This window comes from the organism of the source record quoted next, unplaced genomic scaffold, assembly GCF_019419815.1.
Source record: "Pyrus x bretschneideri cultivar Hongxiangsu unplaced genomic scaffold, Pyrus_bretschneideri_v1 Contig19, whole genome shotgun sequence".
Classification (NCBI taxonomy): Eukaryota; Viridiplantae; Streptophyta; class Magnoliopsida; order Rosales; family Rosaceae; genus Pyrus; species Pyrus x bretschneideri.
This window is the reverse complement of record NW_025999490.1, coordinates 5,966,149-5,989,780: the sequence shown is the minus strand read 5'-3', so window position 1 is coordinate 5,989,780 and position 23,632 is coordinate 5,966,149. Positions and strand designations below refer to the sequence as shown.

General features: G+C 36.5%; 2 protein-coding genes and 1 pseudogene across 2 annotated transcripts; 2 read left to right on the top strand and 1 right to left on the bottom strand.

The window, feature by feature from the left end:
• Nucleotides 1-2,942: 2,942 nt before the first annotated feature.
• LOC125476381 lies at nucleotides 2,943-10,586 on the bottom strand (annotated as a pseudogene).
• A 3,720-nt stretch (nucleotides 10,587-14,306) lies between these two features.
• On the top strand, nucleotides 14,307-17,783 carry LOC125476379 (cysteine-rich receptor-like protein kinase 44). The gene is made up of 7 exons (XM_048582409.1): nucleotides 14,307-15,276; nucleotides 15,464-15,601; nucleotides 15,729-15,860; nucleotides 16,086-16,292; nucleotides 16,414-16,651; nucleotides 16,781-16,931; nucleotides 17,018-17,783. The coding sequence occupies exons 1-7, from the start codon at nucleotides 14,433-14,435 to the stop codon at nucleotides 17,372-17,374; spliced, it is 2,067 nt and encodes a 688-aa protein (XP_048438366.1). The 5' UTR covers nucleotides 14,307-14,432; the 3' UTR covers nucleotides 17,375-17,783.
• A 3,754-nt stretch (nucleotides 17,784-21,537) lies between these two features.
• Nucleotides 21,538-23,617, top strand: LOC103956612 (sulfite exporter TauE/SafE family protein 2). Its single transcript, XM_009368666.3, has 4 exons — nucleotides 21,538-22,484; nucleotides 22,706-22,840; nucleotides 23,022-23,168; nucleotides 23,260-23,617. Exons 1-4 carry the CDS (start codon nucleotides 21,711-21,713, stop codon nucleotides 23,566-23,568), a joined length of 1,365 nt encoding a protein of 454 aa, XP_009366941.2. The 5' UTR covers nucleotides 21,538-21,710; the 3' UTR covers nucleotides 23,569-23,617.
• Nucleotides 23,618-23,632: the final 15 nt, after the last annotated feature.

The window sequence follows — 23,632 nt, the reverse complement described above, 5'->3', positions numbered from 1 at the left end:
AGTGTTTTATTGCAGGTCCTCCTCCTCTCTTAGTGATGGTGAGCGAAGATGGAGTTTAAAACTTCTCAACATGTTTAAGATTACTTGTTGGAGGAGAATTGAAGTACTTGAATTTTTCCACTCAAACACAGAACACTGTCTATTTTAACAAAGCTTAGAAGATCCCCTCATTTTGTCCATGATGAAAGCGGCTACACACCAGAATTATAGACATCCGACTTAATGGAAAAGTGCATCACATACTCTGAAACCATAAACTACACCTCCATAAATAGAATGTTGTTTTCATCAAATCCTCGAAGGATATCCCGTACATTTTTTGTGTTCCGTACCCCCTTGACGGATATCTCATGCAAAATTAAAGATTTGAACGAAAACTTATATTATTTTTTTCTGTTAACAGACGCATTTTAATGCATATAGTGAAACACTCAAAGTACACAGAAAAAGTCTAACAACTATACTGGAACAAAAACTTATAACCATAAAGAACTCATCACAGTTACAATTAAAAAAGTAATTAAACTAATCCCATTACATGAAGCTGTACATAAGCTATTCAGAGTCAGGATTAAGCTAGCTTAGTCTGACAGAAATAAAAAATAAAAACTAAACTAGGGTTGCTAATTAATTACAAGTGTGATCATGATTAAACTACCTTGCTCTTTGAAGAACAGAAAACCTGAAGATGTACGTGGAAGTTTTCCAGTCCCAGTCAAGGTAAAGACCGATTTCGTCATTTTCCTTCAAGCCTCTCCGAACTACAAACTCCGGTCTTCAATCTCCATTCAGGACGTAAAAATCCCCAGAATTTCAATGCTTAAAAGTTAACTCAAGCCGGTTAGAAGTATCCCAGTCCACAACTGTAACTGATAAGCCCTCTTTACTGTCGACCATCTTAGCTAACTTGTCGTCCAAGTAAGATATAACGTGTTTTCGCATTGCCTCTTTTGGCATCAACAGTCTATTCAGCTCTCCGATGTCGCTCGCTGCTAGCCTCTTCCTGATTTTCCAAATAGAGCTGTAGTCCCAGGTCGGATCCCATAGATACAGATCGGTGGAGGATTCGTGTCCTCCGCGAGGATCATTCAAACTACTGCAAAGACCAACACCGAACAGTCATACTTTTGAAGGGTGGTGGTCTTCTTCTTCTAGTTTCATTGCTAATTTTTCGATTGAACGTAAATGCTTGGAAAGTGTGGAAGATAAGAGAAGCACACTATTGGTATATATGAAGATTTAATCATGCTTGGATTAGGAAAGTATTGGCTTCCTAATTTCATCAGGAAACTTTTCCTTTTGTTTCATCTTTCCCTTTCTAATTATTCCTGGTTCGGGTAGGTATTTTGTTTTAAATTTCGAATTCCGTTTGAGCCTGGGTTGGTCTCTTTGCGGCGTGGCCCGCAATACGTATCCAGTTGGGCTCCCTTCGAGCTGTCCAATTCCTTGGGCCTGGGTATGAATCAGATTTAGGTTTTTTTTATTTTTATTTTATTAAATTATTATGGACGTTTGAGGTGTTAAAATTCCTCACTTTTAATTTAATTTTTTTAACGAAGGTGTCGAAACTGTTATATTAATTTAAGGAAGATGAGAGTTTTGAACTTGGAATGCACGAGCAGAAACTCAATACCCTATTCACTAAGATATTGAACCATATGCAAACATTATTTGCTTCTTGCTATATGAAGAGTGGTCTTACAGAATAAATTTTTGTCAAACATTTTATAAAAGATTCTCTTATCTTAAACGAATTCAAATATTTTTGTCAAATTATATATCTTAAATTCAAGGTCGTTGAATTCAGCTGACTACAATAACCGTGGCTCCACCACTGGATTAAATCGTACAGTAATCCTTATAGACAAACTCGATAGGAATTTAATCAAACACTTTGCTTCTCACCTTAAAAGAACTCAAATATTGAGATGAAATTATATATATCTTAACCCGAGATTATTGAAAAGAAATGCATATTATTAGAGTAATCAATATAGCCAAAAATTAACTCTTAATTTCAAAAATGTTACTTTTTGTAAAAACTTTCAAATATATCCAAAATTTCACTTAAATAGGTACAAATACCCTCAAATTTAACAACTAAATAAATTAAAGGCTTTTTAGCTATTGTCGCCTCAAGCTCCGGTCCAACTTCACCTTCGCTTCTACTCTCCACCACCACAACCCTATCCTCTTCGACCCTTTCATCACCGACATTGAGTGCCACCGCAATTATCGCAAGTGGGAGCAGCAAAATTTCAATCATGCCTTCTACGCCTTTTTTGTTTTTTTTTTTTACTAATATCATTTTTAGTTTTAAATATAAAAATAGTTTTTAAAGTTAATCCATATGTCGTTAAATGATTGTATTAGTGAGACTCACATGGCGCCACATCATCACACTAACAGAGCAATTAACAGATTTTTCATGAAAAAACTAAAATGATCATGATGGACAAATTCAAATAAATACTAAAATGATTCACGATGGACTAATTCAAGAACACTACTATTGATTATCATTAATTATTAAGGACTAGATAAAGGAGTTATGTCAATGTCACAAATCAATTTCGGTAAAAAGCCTTTAATTTATTTGATTGTTAAATTTGAGGGTATTTGTGTATATTTAAGTGGAATTTTTGATATATTTGAAAGATTTTATAAAAAATGACATTTTTGAAATTAAAGGTTAATTTTTGGCTATATTTGATAAATATTCGTAATCCTTATTACATTGGTTTTAATGATTACAAATTCAAGTACTTACAAACAATTACTACACTTGCTAAATGTATGTCAAAAATGAAACAAAATTGAACATGCATTGTCACCAATCGCTTCCATACTCTTAAAAAAATATGAATGCTGATGACAAGCATAGCAACAATAGGAATCCCAAGAACGATGATGGTGATACATTTGTTGTTATGTTACTCGTATTATTTCCTGCAAAAATCACAAGGGTGTTAGTCAAAGAAGTAATTACGCAGATATAAAGAGTACATTGTCTTCTTCTTTTTTTAATTTTTTATGAACTTTCAATATAGTTTCGATATCTCCTATCGAGTTTGATTGCATTGGATAAAAGTTGTAGTTCTCATCAACCATCATAAACCATTACCTTTGTAGATTGTATGATTTTCCATTTTTGACCTGTAAATTGTTCGGGATCGAAGATTTCTGTGCTATAAAATGCAAAACTTGAAGGCATTCATGACACTCTTGGTTTATTTTTAGCAATGTTATGTATATCGTTGTTTAGCAGTATTTTGACCTTCTATTGACGATCGAGATGCTAGTGAATTTGTTCGACAGGGGGTTAAGAAAGTTCCGAAGCTTGGATTCGGAGTATAATGAAAGTAGCAACTACAAAATTTGTGTTTGATATTTTTCTTCCCTTGCTTGGGATATTGTTATTAACATGGTAGTTTGAATCCCATGTAATTTCCAGATACAAAATCTCTCCACACTTCAAGAGCCCCAAAGGTAGTCTTCAGAACAGTGCTCAAAGCCATCACTGTACTAACTGAGAACACAATTAGAGAAGCCCTTCCATACACTTTGATTGCTCTCTGCAGCACCACCAGTCCGAGAAGTGATGCAACGAAGCACACGATGGAGAAGATGAGTGCAGTATCTGCATGCTCCATGCCCAGTAACAAGTACTGAAATGCCGACATGGAAGACGAGAAGAATACCAAGAATGAACAAGTTGCCACCGTTACCTGCTTCGGAATGTGAGTTGTTTATGAGCACATTCTTGACAATTTGGAAGCTTAAAATCATAAAAATGAGATGAATTAGGGTAGACTTTACCTCAGGTGCTACCCCAACTTGAAGAAGAGGGCTTATAAGCATTCCACTTCCAATCCCAAAAACACCCCCCCAAAATCCCTGCTAGTAGTGCCATTAATGGGAAAACTAGCTTAGATGGTCCAACATTTTGCAGGTCCTGAATATCCTACATAAAAATCAGAAACAAAATTGTTTAGCTTTATCAAAATCTTCATTAAATGCAGACGTAAACATAGCCAAGTTGGTTAGGGGCATCCAAGTTCGAATCCCATTATCAGTGGTTTAGGTTAGATTAGAATATCCTTCAAACAAAAGAAAATCCTGAAAATTATACCAAATCTTTAATACCTTTTGGTTTAAAGTACGATGTTGAAGGTTCTCTTTTGTGCATAGCATCCAGACTGTATAGATTATGGCAAGAGGGATTTGGATTGATGAGAGAACCCAATAAGCCATTCCACAAGGCTCTATTTGTGTGAAACCCTGCAAGGGATCGCAGTGTCAGAGTCATAAAATTACACTTTGGAACATAATGTGCTTGAGAATCATTCCCACTTGTGCCCGATTGAAATCGACTTTTTCCGAGCATCAAACATAAAACTAATTGGCAATAGCAGGAGATGTTAGGATCATTTAAACCATTATGCAATGCTTTATTTCCGCAATATAGGATTTACACTCTCAAAACGAAAGTCTAGCGTTACCTGTCCATACCGATTACCGCGGAGAAGATAGACGAGGCAGAAAGAGCACCAAACCAGAACAAGGACCCCCATTTTTGTCCATGGAATCCCTAGTTTGCAATTTCCCTTTGTCTCCAAAAGGGGTGCCTCTATTTCCTTTTGCTCCAAATTTTCAGTCATTTCTCAACCTCAACAGCTCTTCTGACTCCATTTCCGAACGCACCAACCCATTTTTGCAGCTCCTTGAGGTACACCAAGCAAGAAATAGAGCAAAGAGAATAGTAGTCAGCCACTCTGGAAAAACAAGGTTGCAAATCACTCCAAGGCTCACTCCGAGCAACATGTATGGCTCTGACAGAAGAGCTATGTCATAATCTATCAGAGTTCTGCCTCCAAATTTGGAAATTTTGATGCACAAGTTGTACATAACATTTGCAACTGACCCTCCTGTGACCATGAAAGCTGAGAGACTCGAGGCTGTTCTGAGGTCTAGGCATGCCACTAATGCTAGTGTAGGGATGAAGAGCCCGCCACCTCCGATTCCGCCGGCACTTGATATGGAGGCTGCTATGAAGCAGGTGCTGAGAATTTGAGCTGGGTTTCTTGGAGCTATGCTCTTTGGTGGCTCAGCCGTTGGTAGGTTTGGTTGAGGAAGTTGTTGTTTGAAATGGTACCAGGCATGTTGCCTTTTTGGTTGATAAAGATTCAAACTTTGAACAATCGTTTGAAGAAAAATTTTTATGTTTGTTTTGCTAGAGAGAAAACTTGAAGAGCCAAAAGTCTTTCTGTATTTTTCTTAATCTCCAAAAACAAATTACAAAGACTATATCTTTCCACAGCCGGTCTAAAAACCAGATCCTACAACTAGGGACCTAGTACTCCTCTCCGACCATAAATGGTTATCAGAGAATATCATCCATCCACTTGGAAGAAGATGAGTAAGCTCAGTACAAATACAAGATAAAACCCAGCTGTAATCATTCTAAAACTAGGAAAAGAAACTAGCCGTTGAAATTAAAAAGTTCCTTCTAATTTTAGTAAGGTTTTCATTTCTTCACACTTTTCTGCTTCCTTTTTTTTACTTCTTCTGCAGGATTGCCTTCTGCAGGATAACTCTAAAGCTAGGAGGCAGCTTAACTCTCAACAGCCTCTCCTAAGCTGCTTACTGGCTTCACTCCTAACTTCATCCTCAAGTAATTGAACCGATCTTTAGGCAAGGCTTTAGTAAATATGTCTGCCAACTGCTCTTCACTTCTACAATACTTCACATCAATGGATCCTTGCTGCAATGCTTCTCGAATAAAATGATATTTCCTGTTTATGTGTCTAGTTCTCTGATGGAAAACTGGATTTTTGACCATTGATATTGCTGACATGTTATCACAAAACAATGGTGTTGAATCAGCTTGCATTTCACCAAAATCGTCCAACACAAGTCTTAGCCAGATGGCTTGAGCTGTTGCTCCAGCTGCTGAGACATATTCAGCTTCTGCAGTTGACAATGCAACTGTGTTTTGCTTCACTGAGGCCCATGAAAAAACACCACTTCCAAAGCTAAATGCATATCCAGATGTGCTTCTACTATCATCTTCACTTCCAGCCCAATCTGAGTCACAAAATCCAATCAAAACAGCCTCCTTGTCCCTTGTGAATTCAATACCATAGCTGAGAGTGCCTTGAATGTATCTGAGAACTCTTTTAGCTATTCCCATGTGTTTTTTCGTGGGACCATGCATGAACCTAGATAACAAACTGGCTGCATACATTATATCTGGCCTGGTTGCAGTTAAGTATAACAGGCTGCCAACAATTTTCCTAAACACACCTTCATCAGCCAGCTCACTTCCATCAACTTTCTTCAGTTTCTCACCAGTGGGTAGGGGAATTGTCACTGACTTACAATCCTCTAGGCCAAACTTTACAAGCAAGGACTTTGCATACTTGCTTTGATGGATGAACACCCCTTTTTCAGTTTGTAGAACTCCCATTCCCAAGAAATGATGTAAAAGTCCTAAATCTGTCATCTCATACTTCTGCATCATGTCTCTTTTAAACTCACTGAGCAATGTATTGCTACCTCCAGTGTATACAATATCATCAACATATATAGAGACTGATCATATTTCCTTCATCATCAGTTCTAGTATATAAGGTAGCCTCACTGATGCTTCTTTTGAAATTGCAGCTTGTGAGATAAGTGTCAATCTCACTGTACCAGGCTCTAGGAGCCTGCTTCAAACCATAGAGAGCCTTCTTTAACTTATAGACCTTGTGACTTGCATTTTCCACTTCAAAACCGTATGGTTGTTTAGTGTAAACCTCCTCTTCAAGTACTTCATTCAAGAAAGCTGACTTAACATCCAATTGGAACAACTTCCAACCCTTCTGAGCTGCAAGTGCAATTAAAGTTCGAATTGTATCTAACCTTGCCACTGGAGCAAAGGTTTCATTGTAGTCAATACCAGGTTTTTGAGCATACCCTTTTGCCACAAGCCTAGCCTTGTGTTTTTGAACTGATCCATCTAGATTCAGTTTGGTTTTGTACACCCATTTTACTCCTATGACAGGCTTGTCTGCAGGTCTTTCCACTAGCTCCCAAGTTCCATTTTTCTCAATAGTTTCAATCTCTGCATTCATTGCCTCCTTCCATGCATTGTCTTCACTAGCTTTATGATAGGTTTCAGGTTCAATAATGGTCATATGACATCTTGCATAAATGTCCTCCAAACTTTGCAACTTTACTGGTGTATTGCTTGGTGATGACTCTTGACTGGTACTGCCAGTGTTACTTTCAGAGACATGTTCAACATCCGAGACTAATTGAATGGGATTCAAATAGTCAGTGCTTTGAGTTTCATGAGAGAATTCTTCTGTTTCAGTTGACTCAGAATTTTCATTTCCAAAATTGAGAGGCATGTAAACTGTTTCATCCTGCTTGCTTTCCCAATTCCAGGATTTGTTCTCATCAAATACAACACTTCTTGAAAGTATAATCTTCTCAGTTTGAAGATTATAGATCCTGTAGCCTTTCTCACAACTGCCATAACCCATAAAGACTCATTTGCTTGCTTTGCCATCAAATTTCTGTCTCAGAGTTGATGGAATATGACTGTAACAAATGCTCCCAAACACCCTCAGGTGTTTTACACCTGGTTTTCTTCCTGTGAAAGCTTCAAATGGTGTTTTACCCTTCACTGAGATTGTAGGACACCTATTCTGCAAGTATACTGCAGTTCCAACTGCTTCAGCCCAAAAAATCACAGGAATGTTCTTCTCTGCCATCATTGATCTAGCCATTTCACAGATAGTTCTATTTCTTCTCTCAGCAACTCCATTTTGCTGAGGGGAGTATGCCACTGTTAATTGTCTTTCCATTCCAATGTTAGAACAGAAATTCAAGAATTCATGGGAGGTATATTCACCTTCTCTGTCACTTCTCAGCTTCTTAAGCTTGAAACCACTTTGTAGCTCAACAAAGGCTTTAAATTTCTTAAACACATTGAACACATCAGATTTGTTTCTCAGAAAATACACCCAACACATTCTTGAGAAATCATCTATAAATGTTATGAAATATCTGTTGCCACCAACAGATTCATTCTGCATCAGTGTATACCAGTTCCAATGGTTGACTAGCTCTCCACACTTTCTCTTTATCGAATGGTTCAATATGCATCTTTCCAGAAACACAACTCTCACACACTTCCTTCATCTCAGATAATGCAGGCAACCCAAGCACTATTCCTTCTCTCTGCATCCTTTTCAGATTGTTAAAGTTCAAGTGACCAAGCCTTTTATGCCAGATCCTTGACTCTTCTTCAATTGAAGCTTTTCTAGCTACTGCATTTATAGAATCAAAAAACAATGGAAAGCATCTGTTCCCTGTCATAACCACCTTTGCTACCACATTTTCAAGATTGCTATCATCAAATATCACAGCCATGTTACCACCAAATAGAACATAATAACCGTGTTCCATCATTTGACCAACACTTAACAAATTTTCATCTAATCCTGGAACTAGCAGCACTTCATTTATGTATCTTTTCCCTCTTCTTGTCTTAACTACAAGTGTCCCTTTTCCTGTGGCTTGAACAAGATCACCAGTACCCATTTTTACTTTGCAGGTCACTGACTTGTCAAGATTGATCAATAAGGACTCTTGCGAAGTCATGTGATTACTGCAAGCACTGTCCACAAACCACACAGACTCACTTGATGCAATTGAACTTGCATGACAAGCATAGAACATGGTTGCTGTGACTGCATCTTCTTCCTTTGCACAGTTTGCAACTTGTTTACCATTGTCACAATCCTTAGTTAAGTGACCAAATCGATTACATCTTCCACACTTGGCTTTTCCTTTGTATCTGCACACACCAAAATGGTATTTTTCACAGACTTGACACTGAGGTTTCACATTTCCTTGGCTGCCACTTGATTGCCAGTTGTGTGTAGAAAATTTGTTGTTCCAGCCACTTCCAGTGCCATTATTCCAGCTGCTATTCTGACCCCAGTTCTTTCCCTTCTTATACTGACCAAACTTTGTGTTTGATTTATACTGAGACCCTTTAAAATTTCCCGTGCCATTTCCATTTCCTCCAACTTTAAGACTACTGAAAGCCCTCTCAGTACCTGTGTATTTCTCTCTTTCCTCATGCAAGTCTTCTCTTTTATCATAGACTTTCACTGAAGCTAAGACTTCCTCAACTCTAATAGTATCCAGATCTCTGGTTTCTTCAATGATTGACACTATGGACTTATATCTCCTACCTAGACTCATCAACAGCTTTTGAACAATTCTTTTCTCTGTTACATCTTCTCCTAGAGATTTCAAGTTGTTTACTATCTCAAAGAACCGAGCCAGGTAGTCATCCAAAGATTCAACATCATTCATTCTTAGATATTCAAAGTCAGCTCTAATGGCTTGTAATTTCACAGCTCTTACCTTTTTGTCTCCTCTGAACTCTCTTCTCAGGATTTCCCAGGCACCCTTTGCAGTTTTCTCATTTCGGATTCTGGGAAAAAGTTCGTCAGTGATTGCTCCTTGAATAAGGCTTAGAGCCTTGGCATTCTTGATCTTTTCCTCCTTTGTAACAACTGGTCTTTCAACTGGAATGTGTTCTGTCTCGCTTTCTCCTTCTTCCTCAGATATCTCCTCTCTGGAAGTTTGTTGTCCAGCAAGACCAACTTCAACCACATCCCATAGATCGTAGGCTATGAGAATGGTTTCCATTTTTACAGCCCAAAAGTCGTAGTTTGAGCCATTAAATTGTGGTGTTCGTAAATCACCACCGGAGGAGCTTGATCCGGCCATCTTCTCAGGTAGCACAGCACAAATGGTTATAAAAGTACCACCTTTAACCCTTTCTGGATTTGTGTCTTCACAGAATCACGTCCCTTCTTCGAAATCAGACCAAGAGCTTTGATACCATGTTTGAAATGGTACCAGGCATGTTGCCTTTTTGGTTGATAAAGATTCAAACTTTGAACAATCGTTTGAAGAAAAAATTTTATGTTTGTTTTGCTAGAGAGAAAACTTGAAGAGCCAAAAGTCTTTCTGTATTTTTCTTAATCTCCAAAAACAAATTACAAAGACTATATCTTTCCACAGCCGGTCTAAAAACCAGATCCTACAACTAGGGACCTAGTACTCCTCTCCGACCATAAATGGTTATCAGAGAATATCATCCATCCACTTGGAAGAAGATGAGTAAGCTCAGTACAAATACAAGATAAAACCCAGCTATAATCATTCTAAAACTAGGAAAAGAAACTAGCCATTGAAATTAAAAAGTTCCTTCTAATTTTAGTAAGGTTTTCATTTCTTCACACTTTTCTGCTTCCTTTTACTTCTTCTGCAGGATTGCCTTCTGCAGGATAACTCTAAAGCTAGGAGGCAGCTTAACTCTCAACAGTTGTCGGTTCTGAGGGCATCTGAGATGGGTTCAGTTTGTTTTGCTTGTGAATGAGTGAAGGTGATGAGAAATATTGAAAGGGAAAGAGTTAAGCATGTGAGTTTTTGGTTGTCCATGAATTGTATACACGAGTCATCTTAGAGTAGAGTGGTGTTAAATTTATAAGGATACACGGATAGAGTGTTGAATGACATTTGTCGAAGAGAACAGAAGCAACAACATCCAAAATGAACAATAAGAAAAGATAGTTTGTGCTTTTTCTAATGAAATTGATGTGTTCATTTATTCGGTAAGATTGCCCAAATTTTATGAATTTAAGATAAGGTTTTTTTATGGAGGGCAAATTGATTCCACGGATAAAATTTAAGATAAGGTTTTTTTATAGAGGGCAACTTGATTCCACTGCCTGATATCTCCAAAAAAATTTCATTAAACATTGATAACTTTTATGGTTTTAATTTAGGGTATGCTAGGAAGATTAAATTTTGTAAATCAAATAACATAGAAGTTGATGATTGATGTTAACTAACGTGATTATTTCTTATCGGTGACATATCAATTTTTTGCAAATTTTGTCTACAAAATTGGTGTACCTTACATTACTCTTTTATTAACCTTTTTTTTTTTTTTTTTTTAAATCACTCTGTCAATAACTGATCCAAAATAAATAAAAAATAAAAGGATAAGATAGTTGTGCTTGTTCTATTACAATTTGATGTTTATTTAGTTGGTAAGAGTACTGTTGTTTTGAAAGGAACTTGAAACTTATCTATCTAAGAAAAAACAAGGAAAAAGGGACCTTCAACTTTACCTCACAACCATAAGAAACTATGGTGGGGCAAATTAATGGTCACAAAAAATATGTCACCACCTCCCCATCTTTCCCTATGTTCTTGCATAACCGATGGATTGTCCAAAAGATTAAATATGAGAGACATTTTGATTAGTAGTCGATTGTTTTTTTCGAAGAAAAACTTACCTATATTTCTCTCATATGTTGAAAGATATAGGTAAAAAAAAGAAGACAGGAATACAATATGTTTTATGTGAATTTCTGTCGATTTTTAGAATCGCTATAATTTCAGTTGTCATCAATTAAACAAGCTGCAATTCAAGCATTAAGCACATAAGACATAAAGTAGCTTCACGTGTTCCCTAACGGGTAGAAATTAAGCTGTATCTCTCTCTCTGTCTTGTTCTACCTGCATCATCACGATTCATGTGAGCACTTAGGATTATATATATGAACTGTAGAGAGTTTGCTTTCCGCACAAGAATCCTAAGCCTAGCTAAAGAGCAGTATTATTTTGCCTTTCAGTTGCCAGGTGAACTCATCTCATGTGTGTATGCTGTCATGAGCATATGTTCATGTGTGTGTGATTGCCAGCATCTGTCCAGAACAAATTAAAATACAGAACATGCATGAGGAATTATGTTCTACATTATCTCACTTGATATGATATTCAAAGGAAAAATAATTTGATAGGAGTGCGAAAATTATAGAAAAGATAAAAAATGATTGGATGATATATAACATTGATCACTCTAAATTAAGACCTTCCACTATATGAGAAAAATCAGATTAAGTTTCTCGTAACTTCCAGTAAAACACATAATTACAACCATTTAATCATCATATTTTCATATTTGTAGCTAGATAAAAAGACATGACGGTCATGATCTGCGGAGTCGTGGACTACTAGTTACTAGTTAGAATTTGTTTGACACGCACTTTTGCAGTGTTAGGCCTTCTCCAACCAAAGAGTCTAGAGGGTCAGAGGGTCGAAAATAGCCCGAAAACCGTCTCCAACCAAGGGCTAGGAAAGACGGCTATGGAATCTGAGAGGGGCCCCACGGAATTGAAGAGGGCTAGAGGGCTGGAGGGCTGGCTGCAACCAGCTAGCCAGCCCGAGGCTGGCCAGAAAATATAGCATTTCTGTCGGTTATAACCGACATGATTGCTTTAAAAAAAAATTGAATACAACTGCTAGCTGACTAGCCGTTGTATTCAATTTTTTTTTTTTCAGTTTTTTGGGCCAATTTTTTTTTTTTTAATTCTTAAAAATTCTAATTTTTTTTTCCTATAAATACCTAAACCATTCATTAAATTTAAGTTCTAATTTTTTTGGTTTTTTGTGCCAGTTATCGTTGTAGTTTTTAAATTTAAGTTGTTGAATTTGAATTTAAGTTGTTGTAGTTTTTAAATTTAAATAATAAATTATGTTTGGCCCTTTGGCCCTCGATTGGAGACGGTTTTTCGTGACAGGGCTAAAACTAAGCCCTATGGCCCTCGGTTGGAGACGGAGGCAAATATGGTCTTGTATGTTCATTAAAATATTAATATCTTGGAGAATCTTGGAGGGTCAGAGGGCTAAAACGAGCCTTCTGGCTAGCCCTCGGTTGGAGATGGCCATACAGTCTTGATCACTTGCAATTACTGTGCATGTCAATGTGGGTTGGTCCATATGTATTTATTGTTTCTTTTATGGAAGGTTTGTCTATGTATTATGTGTCTAGGTTTTTATTTTGTCTTATAAAAAATTAATATCAAATATTGACGTGACTTAACCGTGACCGTTCAAATAGAAGGAGAGAAAAAGGGAAGGAAAACAGAGAGGAAATAATCCTTCTCCCAAGTTCATAGCTTATCTAGTGTGTGGCAGTGCTTTTGTAGTTTTGTACCAGGATATGCTTTTCTCAGGTCCACGAATGACAATAAGATGGATTAATTACATTTTACTCTCTTCAAATTTTAAGTACTTTGAAATGGATCGTTGGGTTCTAAATTCACTTTCTAATTGTTCAATCAGTTGTTGAAGATTGATTTATCATAAATAAACACAAATGTGCTGCGACAAGAAGGTGTGCAGCAATATCAACTATAGTAACTTTTCTTGCTCATGTGTAGGCCTGGGCGGATGCCCCCACTCATTTAAAAAAAATGCATGGTTGCATTCCAATTTTCAATAACCAGCTCTAACATGATTATTTTTATATAAAGAAATATTTAATAGTATTGGTAATGATATTGTTATGCAACACTTTTAAAACATGAAAACGATTCGAAGAATAATGTAATATGTTGTATGAAAAACTTTATGAATTAAATATTAATGTTTTATTCAATAAATTCTTAAGATTTTTAATTGTGACTTTGTTATTTGAGGATGCCCTTGCTCACACAAATCTCTAGCTTCATCCTAGTAACCATCATGTATTTTCGATTACAATCAATCAAAGCCGGCCGAAGGGAACTAAGAAACAAGCGGTCACAAATTGACAATCGTATTCTGACCACAAAGTAGAAAGGTATCGAACCAAACGCGTAAATAATTGTCAGAATTGCATATTATAATTGATTTACTTTGTTGACTGAGAGAATGCATATGCATGCACCGAGAAGCAAAAGAGAAGTTGGCCCGGCCAACCACTCCTGTTCCAATCTGTGGTTTACTTTATTTCAATGGTTGAATAGTTAAACGGTCGGAAGAAGCTTCCTTAAATATTTAATTTAGCACTCTGATCTATATCAGCATCTTTAATTATAACAGTGTGAAACCTCGCTGATGAAAGAATACCTATAAAGATGTAATATAAAAGAGAAACTTGCTTATACAATGATGTCATTATAGGGTATTTCAAATTAATCACGTAGTATTTGATTTTAAATTACTATGCATTTTAAATTTCAACTTATCAATATGATAGTGTGTTACTGGCTTGAGACCGTCATAATAGCATCTTTTTTCATAAGAGCTACGTAGGCTTGATACGTAAAAAAGTTGTAAACGAAAAAAGCTAGATAATTAGAGATCATGTAGAACACTTAAACATGCATGTATAGAGGAATGGTAGCAACTACTAATACCGTATCGTAGCTAGAGCTATTATTAAAAGTCTGGTATTCCCACCACCGCGTCTTGCGAAAGTGAGGTATTCATTGACTTCGTTCTTCATATATAGACGTGTAGCAAGTTTTCCATCATAACTATAATCCTCTTTTACAAACCAATTTTAGCAAAAATATCAAATAATGCCAGCAATGGATTCCTCAAGATTTCTATTCTGCCTCCTTCCCATTCTGTTTCTCATGATTAATCAAGCCCTTGGTCAAGTTCCAGGTTTTCTATACCACTTCTGCACAAACGAAAGTGGAAACTATACCACCAATAGTACCTATCAGACAAACCTCAACCGCCTCCTCTCCTCCCTGCCCTCGAACGAAAGCGGCAACGGGTATGGCTTTTACAATGCATCCTATCGCCTAAACTTGTCGAACGAGCACATTTATGCAATCGGACTTTGTAGAGGAGATGTCAAGGCGGAAGATTGCCGTAGCTGCCTAAATAATTCCCGATATGCTCTCCCTCAGCTTTGCCCTAATCAGAAGGAAGCAATCGGTTGGTATGACAATTGCATGTTACGCTACTCAAACCGCTCCATCGATGGCGTCATGGAAACTAGTCCTTCTTTCTATATGTGGAACAATAATAACATATCGTCGTCGGGCCTGGATGGATTCAACCAAGAGCTAAGTAAGGTACTGGCCAGCATAAGAAGTGAAGCTGCAGCTGGCGGTTCTCTTCGGAAATTTGCATTCAGAAACACAAGTGCCCCAACTTTCCAAACAATATTTGCACTCGCGCAATGCACGCCAGACATATCAGAGCAAGAGTGCAGTGATTGCTTAGTTGGGGCTTTTGGAGATATCCCCAATTGTTGTGACGGGAAAGAAGGTGGGAGAGTTTATAGACCTAGCTGTTACTTTAGATTCGAGGTTTACCGCTTCATTGACCCTACAACTGTCAAACAACTGCCATCTCCGCCACCAATACATTCACCTCCACCATCAACCAATACCACAAACACTTCACAAGGTACGTACGAACAATGTATATGTATGTACACTCCATTACATACGCCGATAACTATATATTTGTTTGACACTGATCTCAAAATTTAATTGATCAATGGTAACTCCTCTCTCTGATAGATCAATCACTTAAACATGTTATTCAAATGTCATGTGATTAAAGAAGGTAAATTTCTGATTTTACTTTGCAGGATCAAAGAGAAGCAAGTCTCGGACTGTCATCATTATTGTTGTGCCAATTATTGCTTCTTTGGTACTACTAATGTTCGTGGGCATTTGTCTAAGAGTACGGAAGGCAAAGAAAAAGCTTCAAAGTAATTTAATTCCAGGTACGTACTAACAAAATAAACACAGGAACATTAATTTAACTCAATTTGCTTCAAGTGGGAAGCCTAGTACTGTTACGTTATCTAGATCTAATTATGTTATGAAACTTTTGTAAATATTGTACCACAGGTGAAGACACGGACGAAATTGGAAGTGCAGAATCCTTGCAATTCAATTTTGAGACCATTAGAGTTGCCACAGATGGCTTTTCTGAAGCCAATAAACTAGGACAAGGGGGATTTGGTTCTGTTTACAAGGTAATACATAACACATTTATTGAAGATAAGATTCTCACATCATACCTTACGAAATAAAATACAATATATAGTGATTGTTCCACCATTGCTAACACCGATGCCGGCTTTGTTGTGAAAAAACCTAACCTGCCAATCTTAACAACATGATGATATATATGGGCAACATCACCAATTTCATGTATATATTCCTTGAATGCAACCTTTTTCTTTTGATACTCTTTCAGGGTAGGGTTATTGAATGGAGAAGAAATAGCAGTGAAAAGGCTCTCCGGAAATTCTGGACAAGGAGATTTGGAGTTTAAAAATGAGGTCTTGTTAGTGGCAAAGCTTCAACACCGAAACTTAGTTAGGCTCTTGGGTTTCTGTTTGGAAGGAGTTGAAAGGCTTCTTATTTATGAGTTTGTCCCTAATGCAAGTCTAGACCATATTATATTTGGTATTTATGCTTCAATGTTCTTTTTGTAAAATTTTAGCTTTAACTTCAAAATTTTACCATAAAATCTCATTCATGTAACATACAAGAAACATTATAACCTTGTTTTGAATTGAAAATACAGATCCAATCAAGCGCGCACAACTGGATTGGGATAGACGCTACAAAATCATAGTAGGCATTACTCGAGGACTCATTTACCTTCATGAGGATTCCCGCCTTAGAATTATTCATCGTGATCTCAAAGCCAGTAATATCTTGATAGATGAAGAAATGAGTCCCAAGATATCAGATTTTGGCATGGCAAAATTGTTTGGGGTTGATCAAACACAAGGCAATACCAGTCGAATTGTGGGGACCTAGTAAGTACTTGACGAGGCTACATGGCTTATATTATAATTGTGTTAGTCGATATCAATAACCCAAAGTTCTCATCTACGTTAGTGATCAGAAAACCAACATATATTGTTTTTTCTTTTTTTTATATGCAGTGGATATATGGCTCCAGAATATGCGATGCATGGGCACTTTTCTATTAAGTCGGATGTCTATAGTTTTGGTGTCTTAGTTTTGGAGATAGTGAGCGGCCAAAAAAATAATTTCTTTCGTCATGGCGAGAACGTGGAGGATCTTCTAAGCTACGTAAGTACTTAAACTATATGCATAATGCAACCAAGAAAAATAACTTATCTCTAACTATATTACTACGAATTTCACAATCGTTGCAGGCATGGAAATGTTGGAGGGAAGGGACAGCTTCAAATCTAATAGATCCCACGTTGACAAACGGTTCAAGAAATGAAATAATGAGATGCATCCATATTGGGTTACTATGTGTGCAAGAAAATATAGTTGATCGGCCAACCATGAATGCTATTGTTCTAATGCTTAATAGTTACTCAGTCACACTTCCAATACCCTCACAACCAGCATTTTTCAGAGATAGTAACATTGGATCTGACATGTCTTTGGAATGGAAGAATAGTTCGGAGGTGATTACAACCGGATCGGATCGATCCAAGAGCAACTCTGTCAAAGCACCAGAAAATGAGGTTTCATTGATCACCGAAGTACATCCTAGATAGCTCTTGAAGATGGAAACTGCATTGTTTTTGAAATAATAATGTGTAATTTACCATTTATTTTGTTCATTTTTCTTTTCAATGGTTTAGGTAATTGCAATAAGGCTTGTGATGTATAAGAGAGAGACTAAGAGCTGTTTTGGGACCAGTCTACCAATCAAACAACGATTTTGATTAATTGGACTTGAATTTTCTCTTCTCTTATTTCCCTCCTTATGTATAAGAGAGAGACTAAGAGTTGTTTTGGGACCAGTCTACCAATCAAACAACGACTTTGATTAATTGGACTTGAATTTTCTCTTCTCTTATTTCCCTCCTTATGTATAAGAGAGAGACTAAGAGTTGTTTTGGGACCAGTCTACCAATCAAACAATGACTTTGATTAATTAGACTTGAATTTTCTCTTCTCTTATTTCCCTCCTTTCAACTGCTTTTTTAATCTGAATTGTTCAAAAAAAATTATCTAATTGCTTAGAAGTGTGTCACATATTTAATGAGCGTTATTTTATTTTATTTTTATTGTTTTTGTTTGACAATCATTCCTCTTCTTCACCCCTGTTCACGCCACCACTTACCTTCCTCCTCTTGCAATCACCGGCCACGGTTTGACGGTCTTCTCTCTCTATCGGTGTCGAAAAGATCCAACCATTTGATGAAAAAAATTTGGCGTTCATGGTTTGTTGATTCAATTGGGTTTGAATAAAAGCAATAAAAAAAATAAAATAAGGCTCATTGAACATGTAGCATAACTTCAAGCCAAAAGATTCTAAACTGAAATAAGGGGATGGGATCCTGATTAATTTGGCTTGTCGCCCACCACTCCCATCTCTATCAACCTTGTATGACTAATCTTCATCACATGCGTTGCATAAAATGAGATGTTTGTTCACTTCATATGCAACGTTGTCATAAACATTTTGCTTTGTTTTTAGCCGTACTGCGTCTTTGTCAGAAACGCTTTTTAATTTGGAAGAATTTTTATAAGAATGATTATTAAATGAAGATCTAAAAAATAAACCATGTTGAGTATAAAAAAATATTGTGGAATTAATCCAAACACGTAACATCATCTAACTTTGACCTTTTATCGTATGAGCGCTTGTATATACATTTCTTTCCTTAATTTGACTAGACTTAGTAACTAATTAGCTGGGTGGAGTGAAATATATGCTGCAAAGAAATCATGACTAGTTCAACTAGTTAATTGTCATTTACTTCACCATTACTTTACCCTAAAAAAGAAAGATGAGGACGAAAATAGTGCAACATTATAATTTGTTGCAGACTTCAACTAGACTGAACAGATTATAATTTAACGACGATGGATATCCTGAATCAACTCTTTCACCTGTATCTGTCTTTTATGCTGTTCTTTTCCATGATCACTTTTTGGTAAACATAAAGTTGACAACTACTGATCACGAGAAAGAAAAAAGAATGCTCCCGTTACAACGATGTCTTGTGACCGCCCACTCATCAATTATATATCCAAAGAGTAAATGCTAAGGATATTAAATTTGTAAATAAAATTTTATATGCTAAATGACATGAAGGTTGATATTGAATTATTATTTAAATGTTGATAAACGTGTTTATTTTCTGTTGATGTGATACATCATTTAATTTGGTTTGCAAATTTTATTTACAAAAATTTAGTTTTCCTCAGCATTACTCATATCCAAAACAATTTTCTTTCAAATGAGATCCTTGTAATGTCCTAGCAGGTTTCACCTTCTACATTATAAGGATGATTGCTTAGTAAACAACTTTTAAGATCACATTATATGTGTCATTAATAGAAATAAGCATATTAATTAGCACTTAAGTAATAATTCAATCATCAATAACCACGTCATATGATGTACAAAATATAATTTAAATAGATGATATTCCTTAACATTACCGTTTTCACTAATCAAGATTAGAAAAGACTAATTGGAAAGGTTCAAGTAGGCAAGGACCGAAACAGCAAAAATTCACTACTCATTCTCCGCCGCGTGCGTGATATATATTTGATCGATCAAAAGCAAATATCCTTAGGTCCTGGTCTTCTTCATATAAACCGTTCAAGATCTAGACGATGGATTTGGTGCTAATTAATTAAGTCCTGCCAATCAAACAATACCAGCATGCATACATGACATAAGGAATTAGGGTTTATCAAATTAATCTATCAGCCATCTGGACTTCCGCTTTTGCCCTTTGACAGTGACATTCAAAATGCTTCATAGTTTTGATTTTCTCATATTATATTATAAGGTTTTTGAATCATATTAATTTATATTTTCGTATTATTCGAACATATATAGGTTCTTTAAATTAATGATGTTGCAAGTGTATAATTCAATACATAGGCTAATATGTAAGCCACATTTATATTATTATGGATTGACAAAAAGAATTTCATTAATATTGGAGCTTCGGCTTCTCCTAAATCAATCTTCAACAACTAATTGAACAATTAGAAAGTGAATTTAGAATCCAATGATCCATTTCAAAGTACTTAAATTTGAAAAGTGTAAAATGTGATTGATCCATCTTATTATTATTCGTGGATCTGAAAAAAGAATATCCTGGTACAAAACTACAAAAGCACTACCTGCCACACACTAGATAAGCTATGGGCGTGAAGACACAGACACATAATACACAAACAAACTTTCCAGAAAAGAAAAAATAAATACATATGGACCAACCCACATTGACATGCACGGTAATTGCAGTGGTCAAGACTGTAACACTGCAAAAGCGCGTGTCAAACAAATTCTAACTAGTAGCTAGTAGTCCATGACTCCGCAGATCATGACCGTCATGTCTTTTTACGTAGCTACAAATATGAAAATATGATGATTAAATGGTTGTAATTATGTGTTTTACCGGAAGTTACGAGAAACTTAAACGAATTTTTCTCATACGGTGGAAGGTCTTAATTTAGAGTGATCAATGTTATATATCATCCAATCTTTTTTTATCTTTTTTATAATTTTCGCACTCCTATCGAAATTATTTTTCCTTTGAATATCATATCAAGTGAGATAATGTAGACATAATTCCTCATGCATGTTCTATATATTAATTTGTTCTGGACAGATGTTGGCCAATCACACACACATGAACATATGCTCATGACAGTATACACACATGAGAGTTCATCTGCATGCAACTGAAAGGCAAAATAATACGCTCTTTAGCTAGGCTTCGGATTCTTACCGGGAAAGCAAACTATCTACAGTTCATATATATGCTGCTTAGTGCTCGCATGAATCGTGATGATGCAGGTAGAACAAGACAGAGAGAGAGAGAGATACAGCTTAATTTCTACCTGTTAGGGAGCACGTGAAGCTACTTTATGTCTTATGTGCTTAATGCTTCAATTGTAGCTTGTTTAACTGATGACAACTAAAATTATAACGACTCTAAAAATTGAGAGAAGCTCACATAAAACATATTGTATTCTCGCCTTTATTTTTTACCTATATCTCTCACCAGATGAGAGAAATAGAGATATAGGTAAGTTTTTCTGGAAAAAAAAATCGACTACTAATCAAAATGTCTCTCATATTTATTCTTTTGGACAATCCATCGGTTATGCAGGAACATAGGGAAAGATGGGGAGGTGGTGACATATTTTTTGTGACCGTTAATTTGCCCCACCATAGTTTCTTATGGTTGTGAGGTAAAGTTGAAGGTCCATTTTTCTTTGTTTTTTCTTAGACAGATAAGCTTCAAGTTCCTTTCAAAACAATAGTCTTACCAACTAAATAAACATCAAATTGTAATAGAACAAGCACAACTATCTTATCTTTTTATTTTTATTTTTTATTTTGGATCAGTTATTGGCAGAGTGATTTTAAAAAAATATGGTTAATAAAAGAGTAATGTAAGGTACACCAAATTTGTAGACAAAATTTGCAAAAAACTGATGTGTCACCCATAATAAATAAGCATGTTAGTCAACACTTAAGTAATAATTCAATTATCAACTTCTATGTCATTTGATTTACAAAATTTAGTCTATAAATTTAATCTTCCTGATATACCCTAAATTAAAACCATAAAAGTTATCAATGTTTAATGATTTTTTTTTGGAGATATCAGGCAGTGGAATCAAGTTGTCCTCTATAAATAAACCTTATCTTAAATTCATAAAATTTGGGCAATCTTACCAAAGAAATGAACACATCAATTTCATTAGAAAAAGCACAAACTATCTTTTCTTATTGTTCTTTTTGGATGTTGTTGCCTCTATTCTCTTCGACAAATGTCATTCAACACTCTGTCCGTGTATCCTTATAAATTTAAAACCACTCTACTCTAAGATGACTCATGTATACAAATCATGGACAACCAAAAACTCACATGCTTAACTCTTTTCCTTTCAATATTTCTCATCACCTTCACTCATTCACAAGCAAAACAAACTGAACCCATCTCAGATGCCCTCAGAACCAACAACTTCCTCAACCAGACCTACCAATGGCTGAGCCACCAAAGAGCACAGCTCCAAGAGACCCAGCTCAAATTCTCAGCCCCCATTGTCCTTGCCGGAATATTCTGCTTCATAGCCGCCTCCATATCAAGTGCCGGCGGAATCGGAGGTGGCGGGCTCTTCATCCCTATACTAACACTAGTGGCAGGCCTAGACCTGAGAACAGCCTCGAGTCTCTCAGCTTTCATGGTCACAGGAGGGTCAGTTGCAAATGTTATGTACAACTTGTGCATCAAAAGTTCCAAATTTGGAGGCAAAACTCTAATAGATTATGACATAGCTCTTCTATCAGAGCCATGCATGTTGCTCGGAGTGAGCCTTGGAGTGATTTGCAACCTTGTTTTTCCAGAGTGGCTGACTACTATTCTCTTTGCTCTATTTCTTGCTTGGTGTACCTCAAGGAGCTGCAAAAATGGGTTGGTGCGTTGGGAAATGGAGTCAGAAGAGCTGTTGAGGATGAGAAATGATTGTGAAATTTTGGAGCAAAAGGAAATAGAGGCACCCCTTTTGGGGACAAAAGGAAATTGCAAACTAGGGATTCCATGGACAAAAATGGGGGTCTTAGTTCTGGTTTGGTGCTCTTTCTGCCTCGTCTATCTTCTCCGCGGTAATCGGTATGGACAGGTAACGCTAGCCTTTCGTTTTGAGAGTGTAAATCCTATATTGCGGAAATAAAGCATTGCATAATGGTTTAAATGATCCTAACATCTCCTGCTATTGTCAATTAGTTTTATGTTTGATGCTCGGAAAAATTCGATTTCAATCGGGCACAAGTGGGAATGATTCTCACACACATTATGTTCCAAAGTATAATCTTATGACTGTGACACTTCGATCCTTTGCAGGGTATCACACAAATAGAGCCTTGTGGAATGGCTTATTGGGCTCTCTCATCAATCCAAATCCCTCTTGCCATAATCTATACAGCCTGGATGCTATGCAAAAAAGAGAACCTTCAACCTCATACTTTAAACCAAAAGGTATTAAAGATTTGGTATAATTTTCAGGATTTTATTTTATTCAAAGGATATTCTAATCTAACCTAAACCACTAATAGTGGGATTCGAACTTGGATGCCCCTAAGTAACTTGGCTATGCCCACATCTGCATTTAACGAAGATTTTGATAAAGCTATACTTTTTGTTACATATTTTTATGTAGGATATTCAGGACCTGCAAAATGTTGGACCATCGAAGCTAGTTTTCCCATTAATGGCACTACTAGCAGGGATTTTGGGGGGTGTTTTTGGGATTGGAGGTGGAATGCTTATAAGCCCTCTTCTTCTTCAAGTTGGGGTAGCACCTGAGGTAAAATCTACCCTAATTCATCTCATTTTTATGATTTTAATCTTCCATACTGTCAAGAATAAGCTTATTAAAAACTCACATTCCGGAGCAGGTAACGGCGGCCACTTGTTCGTTCATGGTATTCTTCTCGTCTTCCATGTCGGCATTTCAGTACTTGTTACTGGGCATGGAGCACGCAGATACTGCACTCATCTTCGCCATCGTGTGCTTCGTTGCATCGCTTCTTGGACTGGTGGTGCTACAGAGAGCAATCAAAGTGTATGGAAGGGCTTCTCTAATTGTGTTCTCAGTTAGTATAGTGATGGCTTTGAGCACTGTTCTGATGACTACCTTTGGGGCTCTTGAAGTGTGGAGAGATTTTGAATCTGGAAATTATATGGGATTCAAACTACCATGTTAATAACAATATCCCAGGCAAGGGAAGAAAAATATCAAACACAAATTTTGTAGTTGCTACTTTCATT